This window comes from Emys orbicularis, chromosome 4, assembly GCF_028017835.1.
Source record: "Emys orbicularis isolate rEmyOrb1 chromosome 4, rEmyOrb1.hap1, whole genome shotgun sequence".
Taxonomy (NCBI): Eukaryota; Metazoa; Chordata; order Testudines; family Emydidae; genus Emys; species Emys orbicularis.
Genome location: NC_088686.1, coordinates 21572501 through 21590172, shown reverse-complemented (window position 1 = coordinate 21590172; position 17672 = coordinate 21572501). Strand labels below are relative to the sequence as shown.

At 41.5% G+C, this 17672-nt stretch overlaps 1 protein-coding gene across 2 annotated transcripts in view; it reads left to right on the top strand.

The window, feature by feature from the left end:
* The window catches only part of MARK3 (microtubule affinity regulating kinase 3), a 108470-nt gene that overhangs the window by 45422 nt on the left and 45376 nt on the right, over positions 1–17672 (top strand). For both annotated transcript variants that reach the window (XM_065404475.1, XM_065404474.1), the window contains 6 exons: positions 2515–2580; positions 6973–7043; positions 14744–14800; positions 15708–15944; positions 16042–16161; positions 17534–17633. In XM_065404475.1, the coding sequence (XP_065260547.1) occupies positions 2515–2580; positions 6973–7043; positions 14744–14800; positions 15708–15944; positions 16042–16161; positions 17534–17633 (651 nt within the window). The remainder of the gene's footprint in view (positions 1–2514; positions 2581–6972; positions 7044–14743; positions 14801–15707; positions 15945–16041; positions 16162–17533; positions 17634–17672) is intronic.

Here is a 17672-nt window from a genome sequence, read left to right as displayed (position 1 = left end):
GTGCATGTGTGCACACACACACACACACTTGATTGGAATGGACATGAAGAACACATCTTGAAGAACAACAGTTACAAGAAGGTGAGTAACCATTTTTTTTTCTTACTAATCTTTTTCCTAAAGCCTCATGATAACAAACATAAGGAGAGATTGCACCCTCTGAACACTAGAAGAGCTTTAGCGTTTTATTCAGATCAGACTAAACCTTTCAGATCTTCGTCTCAGTTGTTTGTTGTGCTTGTCGACAGAATGATGGGCAGTCCTGTTTCCACACAAAGGAATTCCTCATGGATACATTTGTGTTTGCTAACATGAAGCCGCCAGAGAGATTGAGTCATTTGACTAGGTCCCGAGCAACCTCAGCAGTATTTTTTGCCAACATGCCCATATTAGACATTGGGAAAGAGGCAACGTGGATATCATGTCACATGTTTGCCTCTCACTACGCTATCGGCAATCTAAAGACAATGCTAAATTTGGACGAATGGTCCTTTGGTTCCTGTTCAAATAGTTTCTGAACCCACCTCCAGTTGGGACTGCTTGTGAGTCACGTGCAGTGGAATGGACATGTGCAATCACTCGAAGAAAAAGGTTACTAACCTTTCCATAACTGTTGTTCTTCAAGATGTGTTGCACGTGTCCATTTCCATGACCCATCCTCCTTCCCCTCTCTATCAGAGTCTTTCTATAGTAAGGAACTGAGGGGGAGGGGGGGGCAGCTTGGCCTTTTATGCCTGCATGCAAGGCACTTGAGGGCACTCATGCCACCTTGATGGAACTGTTAAGGGAAAAACTCCCTACCTGTGCACTGGAGCACGCACACGGCTACAGTGGAATGGACGTGCAACATATCTCAAGGAACAACAGTTATGGAAAGGTTAGTAACTGTTTGTTTTTAAAAAGTTAAAGCGGTGGTGTACGAGTCTAATGAAGGTTCTGCATCATGGAGCCCACTTAAAGTGGTGATAGGGAGATAAGTGTTTTAATGTAAGGGCATTTCATTGGCTGCATAGACTTGCCTTGCCACACTGATGCACTACTATATCTGAGAAGTGGTTTTTAAAGAGGAGGAAAAAGAATACTTATTGCCTGGGACCCCGTGTATAATGTGATTATGCAGTCACACAAATTACTGAAAATTGTTCTTTGTGACTTTACTGCATAATTGTGCTCCAGAATCCAAGCTTTCACTTAAATAAAATTACAAAAAATCTACACCCATGGGAGAGGAGAGAGCACTCAGAATGTAAAATTAATTTAAAGTGATACAGTGTTGTCTTTTGGATTCTGTAGACAATAGTTGAGGCAACAACCTACCCTGTATGTAATACACCTCTACCCTGATATAACGCGACCCGATATAACACAAATTTGAATATTACACGGTAAAGCAGTGCTCCGGGGGGGCGAGGCTGCGCACTCCGGCGGATCAAAGCAAGTTCGATATAACGCGGTTTCACCTATAAGGCAGTAAGATTTTTTTGGCTCCCGAGGACAGCGTTATATCGAGGTAGAGGTGTATACAGGGCCGGTGGAAGGATGTTTCGCGCCCTAGGCGAAACTTCCACCTTGCGCCCCCCCGTCCCGGAGTCCCTGCCCTGAGGCACCCCCCACTCCGCTCTGAGGTGCCCCCCCCCGTGGCAGCTCCCCACCCTGAGGCACCCCACCCGCCCCAGCTCACTCCTGCCCCGCCTCCTCCCCGAGCATGTCATCGCTGCTTCACTTCTCCCGCCTCCCAGGCTTGCGACGTCTAAGCTGATTGGCGCCGCAAGCCTGGGAGGCGGGAGACTTGAAGCAGCTCACCCCTGCTCCGCCTCCTCCCCGAGCACGCCGTGGCTGCTTCACTTCTCCCGCCTCCCAGGCTTGCAGCGCCAATCAGCTTAGGCACCGCAAGCCTGGGAGGCGGGAGAAGTGAAGCATCCACGGCGTGCTCGGGGAGGAGGCAGGGCAGGGGTGAGCTGGGCCGGGGAGTTCCCCTGCGTGCCGCCCTCCCCCCCCTTGCTGCAGGCGGCCCTCCCCGCGCTCCACTGCCCCAGCTCCCTCAGCCTAAATGCCGGCGGCGACCAGGGTGGCCGAAGATCCGGCCGCCGTGGTCGCTGCCGAAGAAAATGGTGCCCCCCCAAAATCCTAGCGCCTTAGGCGACTGCCTAGGTCGCCTAAATGGTTGCACCGGCCCTGGGTTTATATACAAATTACTGTTACCCAGTGCTTTTGTTTTTTGGGAGCTATGCTTAAATTAATTGATTTTTTTCACTTGACCCTAAACTGAGTATGTTTCAAGCCAGAATTGTACATTCATAATAGTTTGACCCAGACTACAACTACTGATAAAGCATTTCAGTTATTCCATTTAGAAGCATGAAATGAAAATAATTGCTTTTAAGAAAAGTTGTTTTGATATTGTCAAGCAGCAGTAATCTACTTTGAGAGAATCTTCCGCAAAGACTATCCGAAAACTAGACTCCTATAATTGGTTGTAATCTTTTAGTAAATAACTGCTTTTTTTTCCTCTAGTGAAGTTATTTGAAGTAATTGAAACTGAAAAAACTCTCTACTTAATCATGGAGTATGCAAGTGGGGGTAAGTATTTTCCTTTTATGTGATATAAATGTAAAGAAATTGCCAAATGATACTGAAGCTTTCTTTTGTAATACTCCTTAAAACAAGAAACATTGATTTCATGATAGTGCAACATTTCAGGTGAAATGTTAATATTTTGGGAGGCATTTTCTTAAAGCTGTACAATTTTTTAAGTAAGCCAAGCTTTATTGAAATCCAGAGGGAATTTTTTTTTCATTATTTTCATTGATCAGTCCATCATGGTGGTAATAGCAAAATAAGGATATTCACAATAGGCAGGAATTGGCACAATAGTTGGTTTCACTGATGTGGTATTTGGTAAAGTTAAGTATATATTCAAATGTAGTATTGCTATGAAGTAATAGCATATAACATTCAGGTGGAAAAGTGTAGCAAATCTATTTGCCCTTGCATTTTAAATCGCCAGTACTTCAACATTGCACTTCTTGTTTTTGAATGTTGGTGACATATGGACTATTCTGATTAAAGTGGCTCTCTTTAATTAAAGTAAGATCCACAGTTACCAAAATCTTCTGGACTCTTCATTTTGACTGTCACATGGGCCGCTTCACCTGGAATGGTCCCTTGAAAAATTTAACTACTTGTGCTAAACAATCTGTTCCACCTTGTACTTAGCACTGAGTACATTTCCCAAACCTGAAGAAGAGCTCTGTGTAAGCTCAAAAACTTGTCTCTCACCAACAGAAGTTGGTCCAGTAAGATATTATCTTCCCCCACCTTGTCTCTGTAACCCCTCTCTTTAAGTTCCTCCACTGACTCCCCCTTTTGAATAATTAATTCCGAATTCTTGAGCAAATGTGAAGATTTTCTCAGTGTTTTCCGCTATTCGTAACTATAGCTAGAATCAAGGCATTTACCCTTCTGGATAGCTAAAAATGGTTAAATTTCAAAATCAGCTGGTGGGAGTCACACAAATATTTGAGGCATATCTTCAATTTTGCTGGGGAGACATAGAGGTTTGTCCTTCAAAACAGAAGAGCAGAGTTTCACCATTGGGTCCCACTGCATATGTGCAGCATATCTGGGATATCATGATGTGGTTGCTTATATAAACTGTGTTCTAGCCGTTGTATTTGAGCTCCTAAGAGCCGTAGATGCATAGACTAGTTTTGTCTAAATGGGGCTAATGGTAGGGAAGGGCATAATAACATAAGAACGGCCATACTGGGTCAGATCAATGGTCCATCTAACCCAGTATCCTGTCTTCTGACAGTAGACAGTGCCAGATGCTTCATAGGGAGTGAACCGAACAGGGCAATTTATCAAGTGACCTATTCCTTGTTCTCAAGTCCCAGCTTCTAGCAGTCTGAAGTTTAGGGATTCCCAGAGCATGGAGTTGCATCCCTGATCATCTTGGTTAATAGCCATTGATGGACCTATTCTCCATGAACTTATCTAATTCTTTTTTGAACCCAGTTATATTTTTGGGTTTTGCAACATCCCTGGCCCTGAGTTCCACAGGTTGACTACGTGTTGTGTGAAGAAGTACTTCCTTATGTTTGTTTTAAACCTGCCGTCTATTAATTTAATTGGATGACCCCTGATTCATGTGTTACGTGAAGGGGGTAAATAACCCGTTCCTTATTTACTTTCTCCACCCCATTCATGATTTTATGGACCTCTATCATATCTCCCCTCAGTCTAAGCTGAACAGTTCATCTTTTTAATCTTTCCTCATATGGAAGCTGTTCCATACCACTGATCATTTTTGTTGCCCTATTTTGTACTTTTTCCAATACCAAAATATATATTTTTTTGAGATGGGACAAACTGTATGCAGTATCTCTCCCTTTCGTAATGGTTCCTAACATTGTTAGCTTTTTTGACCTCTGCACATTGAGCATGCTAGTGTATGTGCACACCTCTCCCTTCTACTTGATAGTTTTTGACTTAAAAGTGAGGTCATACTGCCATCTAGTGACTGGCTTACAGAGGATAGAAGGCCTAAAACTACTACAGATAACTGAGGGCATGTCTACACTACAATTTTAAGTCGATCTATGTTAGGTCAACTTATACCCACAGTAGTAATTACTGTTGTGGTTTGTGTCCGGACTAACCTCCTTCTGTCAGTGGTGCGCATCCTCAACTGGAGTATTTCCACTGACTTAGAGGGGCAGTGTGGAGGGCTGAGAGGCCGGGCTCTCAGCTCCGTACACAGCTTTCTCCTCTGTCTCTCTCTCTCTTCCCCCCCCCCCCCCCCCCCCCGGCTCTTGGCTACATTCTCCCCGCCAGGAGCCCAGCTGCACCCTCAGGCTCTTGGCTACCCGGCTACTGGGCTCCCAGTGGGGAGCCGGGAGCCCGGGCAGCAGTCCTACTAAGAGCAGAGAGCCTGGAGCCCTCTATCTGCCCTGACATGACAGCCCAAGCTGTAAGTCCGGCTTTCTTGTCAATTTCACGGTTCCAACAGGGAGCTGTGAAATTGACAAGAATGACAGCTAACAGCCGATGTAAGTAACCTGCAGTGTCTACACGGACACTGTGTTGCCCCAACTACACTGATGTAAGTCCTATGCCTCTTGTGGAGGTGGAATTATTATGTTGGGTACTTGCATCCCCAGGAACAAGGCTGTAGCATAGACACACTGACATAATTAGGTCAACATAAGCTGCCTTACATCAACCTAATTCTGTAGTGTAGACCAGGCCTGAGACGCTCCTTTTAGCTGAAATGAGAGAGACCTGTGTGTTTGGCACAGAAGCCATTAGTACTATTATATGCTTATGCAATATGCTACATGAAAATGTAATAGCAGATGACTATGTGCCAATATGGATTCAGTTCTGAAAATTCCCCTTTATCTACATTTTAGTCATCAGTCTCAACTTAAATTCAATATTCAGTAACTCCCTCAGTTATTTGAACTACTGTTTTTCTCTGCTTTTGATATTCCCGAAACATTTCGGATAAACAGGGTTGAATTTTATCTGTGTCTGGCCCCCTGCATTTTTATGAATTTTTATTTACTAATACTTTAAAAAGAAATAGCTGTAAGATATATTTCAGGGAATTGTCATCACTGACTGTTGCATTTTAACTGCTACTCTGGAAAGCAAAATATAATTTGTTCAGAAAACAAAAACTTATAAAATTATTCATGCACGCTCCTTTTGTCATATCTTGGGTTCTTTATTGTAGTCTGTGCATGCTATACTTAAATCAGTTTGATTTGATTCCATCTTGTGACTTTTTCAAAATTAAAAGTACTTTTAATGATATATTTTTCCTTTTTTGAAGTCATAATGTGAAAAATGTTCTTACTTATCTGAGAGTATTTAAATGTGTATTTAAATATTAAAATAGTGATTTGATCTTTGAACTTCTAAAATCTTAGATTATTTAAACTAAATGATTTATTTGTACATAAAGACCTATTTATGTATGTGGAAGCATTACCTCTTCCATATCTAATGCCGACAGTTTTTCAGTAGAAAAACATTTGTCACACTGTGACAAACAAGTCAATATTTCACTGGATAGATAGCAACATTTAAAAACTAGTCTAGTAGGCTAGTTATAAAATGCCAGACATTAATTGACTGATTGTTTAAAAATGCAGCCCTTTTCAATTTTTCTTCAGTACTGTGTCCTTCAAATGTCCCTTGTCATGTTGCATTGTTTCCTTTTCATTTTGGAAGTCTTCCAGGGACCTGTTATGCCAGGATGCTTTTCTTCAATGTCTTATGTATGATATTTAAATTGTGGCTTGCTTCATCACATCAGTCTGTGTTCACTTGGATGGTTTTTATAATGAAGGCCCCATTTTATTTTAACCCCAGGTTGAAACAGGGATTTCCATCATTGTAATATAATTTTTGTACACTTAGATTAACTATATTCTAACACTCTGACGCTACAACCATATTTACAAGATCCTTTAAACATTTTTGTACTGTAGATGAGGCTTACGACAGTCTATCTCTGTGATACAGCAGATATTTTTCTAATGGAAATTTGAAAGGAATTCAGGACTTCTTTTGCAAAGAAAGGCATGCTGCTCATTTTCTATCATAAATGATTGAAAACAAATATTTTGCCTACATTTAGTCATCCAGATAATTCTTCTTAAAGTCTTTCTTGTCTCAGTGAAATTATGACATAGAAGTAAATCACTCTTCTGGGCTCTTGCCATGAGCCTTTTGCAAAAATGAAAAATTAGTGCCTTTTATGATTGATTTTTCACATGAATAAACAAACATTCTAACTGAAAACCGAAATCTCAAATTTAGCTCAAATTTCTGACATTTATGTAGCTCATACAATATATGTTACTCTTACAATTACAAAACTAACCCTAGATTTTGAAATTAACTAGCTAGTATTTTAAGATATTCAACAGTTCTCCTTTAATCTTTATGTTTCAATTGCAGGTGAGGTATTTGACTATCTGGTTGCACATGGAAGAATGAAGGAAAAGGAAGCAAGAGCTAAATTTAGACAGGTATGTATGATAGACTAATAACTCTTAAGTCCTCAACTTTAGCATTAAAACACATGAAAAAATAGTTGACAGTGAGCTTTCCCATGGTGCTTTCAAGCACGCTCTGTTGCTGACTTTTTGTTGCATTAAATAACAGGGGAAAACTAGTAGATTCCTGTAAAAAGTGAATCTAGAGTGCTAAAATATGCGACAATTAAGGACAGGGATGTCAGCAGTACAACATGTGATGTATAATCCAGTTCATGTAACAGTGTGTCGACATAAATGATGACATAAACAATAATGAATATGGATAATAAACTGAAAACTTGTTTGCAAATGTGCTGTCATTCCCCGGCCTTATTTTCCTTACCAGCTTTTATTGATGATCTATTCCATGGCACACAATCTGTGGACAATGATCTAAGAAGAAAGATCAGGAGTTAACTTCATTTTAAAAATCTGATAGCCCAGAGGCAACAAGCACAACAGTTGAAGGAGATCATATAATTTTACACACAGCCTAATGTTTCAATTATGTTAAGGAAATTTTGCATGAAATAAATCTCGTAACATAAATGGACACCTTTATGCTTGTCTGTTCTGTCTTGAATAGAATAGTGTGTGCACCATTAGTTATTTGAGAAACAGTGGAAATGTAGGAATCACTCGCTTATTCCCTGTATCTAATATTTTAATGTGTGTAATACATTTCTGTGGAAATGTACTGTGCAGAGAAGTTTTACTGATATGAACAATAACCTCACTAAAGTAAATGTGACAGTCACAATAAACACTAATAAGAAAAAAGGACAGTATTATTTAGGACAGCTTAACCCATTATAAGGAGGCAAAAATAAAATCAATAAATGAAAGCATTATTTCTCTTATCATTTGAATCTTCCCTAAGTCTTGCAGTATCCTCCTTAATCTTTTGCAAGATCCAGCTGGCAGACTTCACATCCCAGAAGATATTCTTTGAGTAGTGTGCAGATTGACAGGCAGTAAGAACCATTTCTGCCCCTCATTCACAAAATCCTGGGGTGTGTTGTTTTTGTTTAACAGATTGTATTCAAGGTTCCTATGCTTAGATTCAGGAAGACAGAAAAATCTCCCCTTCAAATTCAGAGTTTTTGTGTGTGTTGCTTTTGCCCTCTGTCCCTCACAGTCCCAATGATACTAGCTTCTGGAGTTGTCATTCCCGTCTCAGATGTTGGGCTGTACCATTTTTCTAAATCCGAAAGGTTATCCTTCAGATTCAAACCCAGTAATTTAAATCAAGTTTTTCTAAGATTCAAAAGGATCAGGGAATTTTCTCCCTGCTGGCATGCCTAATACTAATTTTCAGTGGTCAAATCTGGTTCCACTAGTATGTTCACTCTTCCCCATGGCAATCATTATTGTTCTTAATCAGGAGATTTTTTTTTTAATGTTCTGTCAAAGTACTTACATGTTTTGTTACTTCATTTACAATGTTGTGTACAGTTTATCCTTCAATCCTGGTTATTTTATTCAAGTCCACTGACTTCTCTGAAAGGGAGTTTTGAACCAGAAGGTGTGAAGGCTATCTTACAAGTATAAGCTTCAGGGTTTCTTCACACTGCTACTATATGTCAGTGAACGAACACAGTTAGTAAAGATAATGCCGACACAGCCTGCTTGACCCCATTGAAGTCCACATAAATGCATTTTATAAGTCTTATTTTTATTTTTCTGCATTTCTATAATAGCTTCAGATCGATTTTTCTCATAGCATAATAGGGTTTCACTTTAAGTCCATCCACTAACTAGTTTAACAATGAGACAATGGTTACCTCTAAGAAAAGCTGGAGGAGCAATAGTAATTTGCATCTGCCATAATGTTGAGCCTGGCAGAGACTGTATGTTGTCATCTCTTGTTTGCTTTTAATTTCTCCTCTCTTCACTTCTGTAGTGGCCATTTCTGTATCGAGTTATGTTGGAAGTAAATCATTGCACACCTGCCCAACTTAAAAAATTGTCCAGGAAGGGCAGTTTCAGCATGGATCTAAAATCCTTCACAAGAAAGTATATTGTTTCTGTGGTATGCATATTCTGTGGCCCCAGGAGCATAAAGCTTTCTGGAGTTTGATCTCAATTTTGGATTTTATGTGTTGTAAACTTCCTTGCTGTCATCCAAGTTTTTCCTCTACTTTGAAATAATGTGGCCATGGCTGATTATGCTGCAGTAAATAGCTTATGTATTATGCATAGCAGGCATGTTTAACAGGTGAAGTATGAAAGGGTGCAAATGCCAAAAATATAACCATGTTCTGCTGCTCTCCATTTTAAGCTGCTTTTGTGCCTCAGAGCAAATATTTGCACTTTAAAGAAGTTTTGGATTCTTCATATCATTTACTTCCCCTTGCCCTATCCTCAGGCCTCTGGGTTGATGGTCTGCTCTGGAGAATTTTTCTGCTGAGTAAGGATGATCAATGTGTGAGATGATGTATGAATAAAAATTAATGTAAAAACGAGGAACCCAAGTTTGTGCCTTTTGGGAAATAAGCAAATTAGGTAACTGATGCCCCCGTACTACTCCTCCCCTGAATTAGTTTGTTAGTAAGTAGCTTTCATTAATCTTTCTGCCTCTTCTCTGAGAAACTGTAGAAGCAGGGCCGTTTGTTAATATTCTTCTTTGAGTGCTTGTTCATGTCAATTCCAATTAGGTTTGTGCGCATCACGTACAAAGTCATCGGAAAGTTTTCCCTTAGCAGCTCCCGTCGGTCAGCTGTGGAGCCCCCTGGAGTGGCACTGGATATAGGACCCTGCCGACCCCGCGTCTCCTCAGTTCCTTCTTACCACCAGTCACGATCGTTGGAACTGCGATCTCTTGCCTAGGAAGTGCTTCCCTTAGCGTTCTTTCCATAGCGTAGTTAGTTTAGTTTAGTTGTAGTTATTGTTAGTAGATAATGTATACAGTGTATATATAGTAAGGTTTGGGAGCAGGGTTTCCCAATCCCAACCGCCCCACCCTTGGGCTCCGGGGTGTGCCACGAGCCCAAAGCTTTAAACCCTGCGGAACATGCAATAAACCTATGCCAGCAAGCGACCCCCACGACTCGTGTCTGGGGAGGCACACAAGACGGAAAGGTGCAAGATTTGCAGGACTTTCTGCCCAAGGACAAAAAAGGAGTGAGATTTCCAACTTAGGCAGTTGCTCATGGAATCCGCTCTTCGTCCGCAGTCTGCTGCGGACCACCAGGACCCGGCACCGAGCGCGTCTGTACAGAGTGCCACGGCATCAGTACATGACATGGTGCGAGGAAGGACTCTAGTCTAAAATACCCTCGTCACTGGCACTCTCCAGCACCGCACACTGAGGAGACAACCCGGCACCGCTTGCATTCACCGGTGCTGTACAACTGGCATAGAAAAGCGACGGGTCGCTCTGCAGTGCCAAAAGCAGCTGGACCGGCAGGTGCTGCACCGGTGCGTCCCTTGAAGGAGCACCCAAGCAGCAAGTGTCAGCGTCGTCGACTTCAGTTCCCCCGAGGTGACTGTTGAGTCCGGCACCCAGCAACTCCTCAGCTGGGGAGTGCCAGGTGGAGGAGTTGGAGCTACCTTCCACCCCGGACACTTTTGCAGCTGCCAGAGATGTAATTGCCATGACGGCTCCTCAGCCCCCGGTGGTCAGAGATAAGCCTCCAGCGCCGTCTAGAGGCAAGCTGACCATGATGCGGTGCTCAACTTCTCCTGCCCAGCACCGTTTGCCTCGGCACAGCTCCAGATCGCCGTCGCCAAGGCACTGCTCTCCGGCACCGGATTCTGTGCAGGGTTCCCCGGCACCAATGGGACACCACTCCCCTTCCTCGGCACAGAGGACGGAGTGGCACCAATCCCCGGCTCCGAGAGAGAACCAGCAACAGATTCCCAGCGCGGGTGCCTCGACACCAATCAGCCCGGCACAGGACCCTTCGGCTCCACCGTGGTCATCACGGTCGAGATCCAGCGTGGCCTCGACATTACTGGTACACCATGTTCCTGGAGCTGTCAGTGGACGCCCTGATTGCATTACCACTCCACCCAGATCTGGTCACTCAGGACCTCTGTCACCTTCATCACCCAGACCTCCAGTCCCTCCATCTCACAGCCTGGAAGCTTCATGGTTAAACCCCACGGAACTTCAGTGCTCGGAACCAGTAAGAAAGGTCCTATTTGGCACCAGGAAACCATCCACCAGGGGCACTTATCTAGCTAAGTGGAAAAGGTTCACTTGCTGGTGTGCCCAGCAGCACACACCTCCACTCCAGGCGCCTATACCACTTATTCTAGAGTACCTTTTGCACCGAAACACCAAGGCCTGGCAGCGTCATCCATCAAGGTACATCTTGGTGCTATCTCGGCCTTCCACCCTGGAGTGTCCAGGCACTCCGTATTCGCCAACCCCATGGTAGGACGTTTCCTCAAGGGTCTAGAATGGCTGCATCCTCAAATTAGACAACCTGTTCCTGCGTGGGACTTTAACCTGGTCCTCGCCAGGCTCATGGGGCCCCCTTTTGAACCTCTCATGACTTGCTCACTCCTCTACCTCTCATGGAAGGTAGCCTTCCTGGTCGCCATTACATCAGCTAGGAGGGTGTCGGAGTTAAAGGTCCTTACCTCCAGTCCACCCTACACAGTCTTCCACAAGGATAAGGTACAACTCAGGCCTCACCCAGCCTTTTTTCCCAAGATAGTGTCACACTTCCATACTAGCCAAGACATTTTTCTACCTGTCTTCTATCCTAAGCCTCATCCCAGTAGTCGAGAGCAGAGGCTGCACTCATTAGATGTTCGGTGGGCGCTAGCATTCTACATTGAGCGCATGAAACCGTTCAGGCAGTCGAACCAGCTGTTTGTGGCGGTAGCAGACTGGATGAAAGGGCTCCCAGTCTCATCTTGAAGAATATCTTCTTGGATCACGGCATGCATCTGCACATGTTACGAATTGGCCAATATCCCAGCCCCGGCACTTACAGCACATTCCACAAGGGCACAGGCCTCGTCAACGGCATTCCTGGCTCAGGTCCTGATACAAGAAATTTTCAGGGCAGCAACTTGGTCCTCGGTGCATACGTTCACCTCTCACTATGCTATCACCCAGCATGCCAGAGATGTTGCAGCATTTGGCAGAGCAGTGCTCCAATCAGCGATTCCTTAACTCCGACCCCACCTCCGGGGTGGAGCTTGGGAGTCACCTGATTGGAACTGACATGAACAAGCACTCGAAGAAGAAAAACGGTTACCTTCTCGTAACTGTTGTTCCGAGATGTGGTGTTCATGTCCATACCAATACCCACCCGCCTTCCCCTCTGTCGGAGTAGCCGGCAAGAAGGAACTGAGGAGGCGCGGGGTTGGCTGGGTCCTATATCCAGCACCATGAAGGCGCCACTCCAGGAGGCTCCACAACTGACCCGATGGGAGCTGCTAAGGGAAAACTTTCCGATGACTGTACACGTGGCGTGCACACACCTGATTGGAATGGACACGAACAACACATCTCGAAGGACAACAGTTCTGAGAAGGTGAGTAACCATTTTTTATCCATAATGATATTTGGAATTGGGCAGATGTGAGGACAAATTTATAGCTGTTTAGGCCTATAAAAAACCTCCACAAAATAAATCAGCAGTGCAGCATGTATCAGACAAGTAAGAAATCGACTGCTAGTGACAGCTCCACAATGTAGGTAGATTTCTCAGACTGAGACACCAACTTCATAATGTGAACAGAAGAGAGAAGGAAACGAATGAAATAAACAAAGGGAGCGAGCCCAGAGAAAATTATAAATAAAAACATTTTTGGTACAGTTCCTCATTGAATTTGGGTCCTTTTCCTTCAAACTGTTGGTCTGCTTTCCTTTCTCATGCCTGCCCTTTTCCCCTTTCCTTTCCATTCTAAGCTGTTGCCTCACTGTTTCAGCCCCTAAACTTGTCTATAGGTGCATCAGCTAGTACAGAATTGTCAGCAAAGAAAATCTCTTGATCAACATGTTATTGCTATGGCCATTTGGGATCAGAAGTGATGTTTGCTTCCAGTTGAGAATGGCGTAACAATCAGACCATACTCTGCACCCTATTCAAGTGAGAGGCGCATGAGATACTTGTCATGTTGATGGCCCTGGAGACCTAGGGTTTCTGAGGATGGTGTGGGGAGGTGAGAAATATTGTAGAGCTCTGACTGGGGCTTGTGGTGCTAGAGTAATAGAGGAAAAGAAGAAGGTAGACAGGTGGATGGGGTGTGAGGAGAAAGCTGATGATAAATTAATAAGCATTATAAAAAAGTCTATAATTATAGAAAAAGGAATCCAGAATGAGGGAGCCAGATACAGAAGGAAATAAAGAAGTAAATGAAAAATAAACAAGTGACTGTGTAGTTAACCTTTTTATAGAACATCTGCTTCCAAGCTGTTGTCTGATGTACAGAAATATAATCTGTAATACTGACACGACATATTTTCATTTCAACACCAGAATGAAACACCTATCATTTAAGTGTAAAATGCAAAGAGATCTAGTCTAGATGTGAAGAATTTTTACTCTAACATGCTTGCAAATAATCTTGAGTTACTATTCTAAACATTGAAAAAATAAGAGAAAATTCTTTCTTGACTCTGTTTGCATGGTCATTCACAGAGCATTGGACCTATTACCCAGCTATAGAGGAATTCTCCTGTTCTGATGTGAAAACTGGCAGTGAATTACAAAGTATAACATTACTTCACCTTTTTAAAATTGGTGATCTTCTTAAATGAAACATGCTAATAAACTTGCTCATTAAAAAATTAAAAGAATATAAAGATTGATATTTCCTGACCTTTCATGTTGCTATGCAAAGTTGATTGCATGTCCAACCTTAATTCTGACCAATTGTTCATGTGCATTACAATAGTGTTTCATTACATGATCATATACTATGTGTCAAATAAGACAGTGTAATGTAAAAAAATTTTCTACAGCTTTACATCATACATACACCACAGCTTATATTGGAGAGTACTACTCTGTGAATGCCACTGTCCACAAATGCCTTATTTAAGTCATTCACTGTGACCTTATGATCCCCCATGCAAAGTTGCAGAAAAAATATTCTATATTTGAGAAATTACTGTATGAAATACAACTAAAAGTACACTGAACAAGACCAGAGTTCCTTCACGTTCCCTTTATTATGCTACTCATTGCATAAAGTGCAAAATAAATGAGGTACGGTGTGCTCAGCTCCTTGCCTGACTCATGATGGACAAACCTTCAGTAATTTGACTCCATACTAACTTATCACACAAGTTGTTTCTCACACTCAAATAGCTGAATCATTTCCCCCCAAAGTATCTCTCAAAAGAGAAATCTTCAGGCAGAGACTGGAAAATTTCAACCCAATAGTGAAAATTTCAGAAAGTTGTGAATGAGTAAAGACATGAAATGAAAACCTTTCTGTGACCGTATTAGAAGGTGAGCCTGCCCTCTTTCTATAATCAGCCATGCAGAGCTAATGAAATCCTTTCCAAAGTGTAATAGAAGCCAGTATGTTGAATAATAAGTTTACATTTAGTTACACTTTTATTAACTTTACCCTGAATATGGTGACCATTGTGGTTGGTTGGTTGTATGGCTTTGAATGCATAAACACTTGTCAGTTTTAGCAACTAATATTGAAATTTCTGATTACACATCTGTTTCTTTGAGGTGTCACTTATATAATTGGGCCTGTTTTCTATCCAGATAGTATCTGCAGTGCAGTACTGCCATCAAAAGCATATTGTTCATAGAGATCTCAAGGTGAGTAGAAAAAAAACTACCAAAGTTTGTATGCAATAGTTTCATTCTTTGTGCCTAAGATATTTAAATCTTTTCCATGGCTTACAGGAAGTTTTAAATGCTATTAAAATATATTGAATATGGAGGTATTTCTTTAAAAAAAAAATGGGGGTGGAGGAGAAGATGAGATGTATCTTAATGTAAGGATTTGGCTGGCATATGAAAATTGGAGCCTCTGACCTCTTGGTCACTAATTGAAATCTAGCTCAGTTTGGTAATGATAAAAAAACATTACAGTTGGGTAACAGATGGGTAAATGCTTGGTGATTCTTGTTGCCGGAATTAGTAGACTACACAAAAAGCCCTTCGTCATGGATGGGGTGGCTTCTCTTAGGCTTGGTGCACGTTGGTGTGGCATTATGAGAGAGCTTGCTCCATTCCTTATACTATAACTGTATAAGGTTGCTATTACTTGAAACTGAAATGTGGCACATTTCATAAATCTTATCTTCACTTTATACTAAAAAAAAAAGGTAGAGATTTTATGTACTACAAACTTTTGTAAGCATTTAGCAGATAAAAGTGTAGGCTTTAAGAGCTGAAGTTTCATTTTTATCTTGTTACATGGAAACATAAAGTTACAGAAACACCAAATAGTTTTCCATGAAGTAACCAAAGGGATGATACATGTGACTAGCTTTATTTAGTGTAACAGGTGCCATAAATCTGAAGGTGATACACTAGTGAAATTACAAAATTAGTAATTTTCATATTTATTTTAAAAAGATATTTGATTATTTTCAATAAAAAAGCAATTTTAGTACACTTTTGGCTTTTGCCTTTAAGAATGAATAAAAAATTGAACAACAGCTTTTGTAGAAAAATCTGAAATTTACACAACACGGTATTTTTCTTTTCTTCCTCCCAGGCTGAAAATCTATTGCTAGATGCAGATATGAACATTAAAATAGCAGACTTTGGTTTTAGCAATGAGTTTACAGTTGGAAATAAACTGGACACATTTTGTGGCAGCCCACCATATGCTGCGCCAGAGCTCTTCCAAGGCAAGAAATATGATGGACCTGAAGTAGATGTTTGGAGTTTAGGTGTTATTCTTTACACTCTTGTTAGTGGATCTCTTCCTTTTGATGGACAGAACTTAAAGGTATATTACTTGCACTCTACTAGCTGTTGTAATAATTCAACAACAGTATTTTAAACTGTGCCTCTGACTTTTTATAATTTGCTTCCTTTCTCCCAAGGAACTGAGAGAGAGAGTACTAAGGGGAAAATACAGGATCCCTTTCTACATGTCAACAGACTGTGAAAACCTCCTCAAACGTTTTCTGGTGCTAAACCCAACTAAAAGAGGCACTCTAGAGGTAATAGCATGAGTAAAATACTTTCAGACAAAATAGTAATTAAAGGTGATTTAACAAGCTTCATTTGTACCACTAATACTTGCTATTCCTCTCCCTTCCCCATTAGCAGGTATTTAACTTCAGTTGATATTTGCTGGATTTGCTGCCCTGAGAGTTCTAGTGTGAGTTTTTGGCACAAATATGGCAAAAATGCACCTGTTTCCCTCAAGTCAGTTTCTCAGTGCAGTGAAGAAAGTTTTTTCTGTGCATATGCAATCCAACACACACTCTTAGATGGTTGCCTACTTACATGTGTACTCTGAGCATGCACCTGGCTTAAGTGGGCAAATCCATAATGCGTGAAGAAATCGGGGTTTCGTGCATGCAACCCTAATTTGAATACACATCAGGAGTTTTCATGCCTACATTGGGAAGTCACTTAAGAGCACATCTTTGAAAACTTGATATTTGTCTTTGTTTCCTTAAAAGCTAATAACCCAAAGCACAATAGTATCACTATTGTAAACTGTAGTTTTGGACTTTCAAAATGTACCGCAGTATTCTACAGTAAGGTATCTTGAAGATGTATAGAGTAATCACATGAGGAGGAGTTACTGATTACTCCCTTCAAAAGTAGGGCACTATGGCTAGGCATGGCTTGCATTTTAGTACATTCCTATGAAAGGCTGTTGGAGTACAGTCTAATATCTGTGACTTCCTAAATAGTTCAACATTAGAGAAGGGTTAAAATCTCAGTTTGGATTTTCTTAACCATAATATTTTTAAACAAGTGCTTTTATCTGCTGTTTTTTTCCCTTTGTGTTCTTTGTCAATACTTTATGCTTTAATTTAACTCCTTGGAGAACTGACTAGTTCCCAAGTGAGTAATATTTAGAATGGGGAAGTCTGCTAGAAGTTTTGTGGCTGAAAGAGGGCATTAGTGTACAAAGTCCAGTGAATGTTTCCTGGATTAGGATGGTTTCCTGCATACAGATTGTTGTCTGGAAGAAGTCTTAACTACTCTCCTCCCTGTGCTCCCACTGCAACCAATCTCTCCACTACTAATACTTAACTTTGACCTTTATGCTGGAATACAGCTGATGGGAAGTAGTCTGTCTAGGAACACAAGTCCAGGGGAGGAGAGGAAGGAGACTGGCAATAAAGCTGGCTAGTTTCAAATATGAGTTGAGAATTATTTGGAGCTTTCTGGAAAAGAATGGTGGGTAGAATTAGAAGAGGAAGTAAGGACTTATCTCATTAAACCCAAGTCTGGATTTGCTTGTCTTCAGTTCTTCAGTGCTATACATTTTTGATAGATGGGACTTTGACCTTTCAGTGACTTGTTTCGTTTACAAGTAAATATCTTACACTACTAAGCAACCTATCTTTGTAGCAAATCATGAAGGACCGGTGGATCAATGCAGGGCATGAAGATGATGAGCTAAAACCTTTTGTTGAACCAGAGCTGGACATCTCAGACCAGAAGAGAATAGGTAATTCAGTGTTTTCCAATATGTCCGCATTTAACTTGC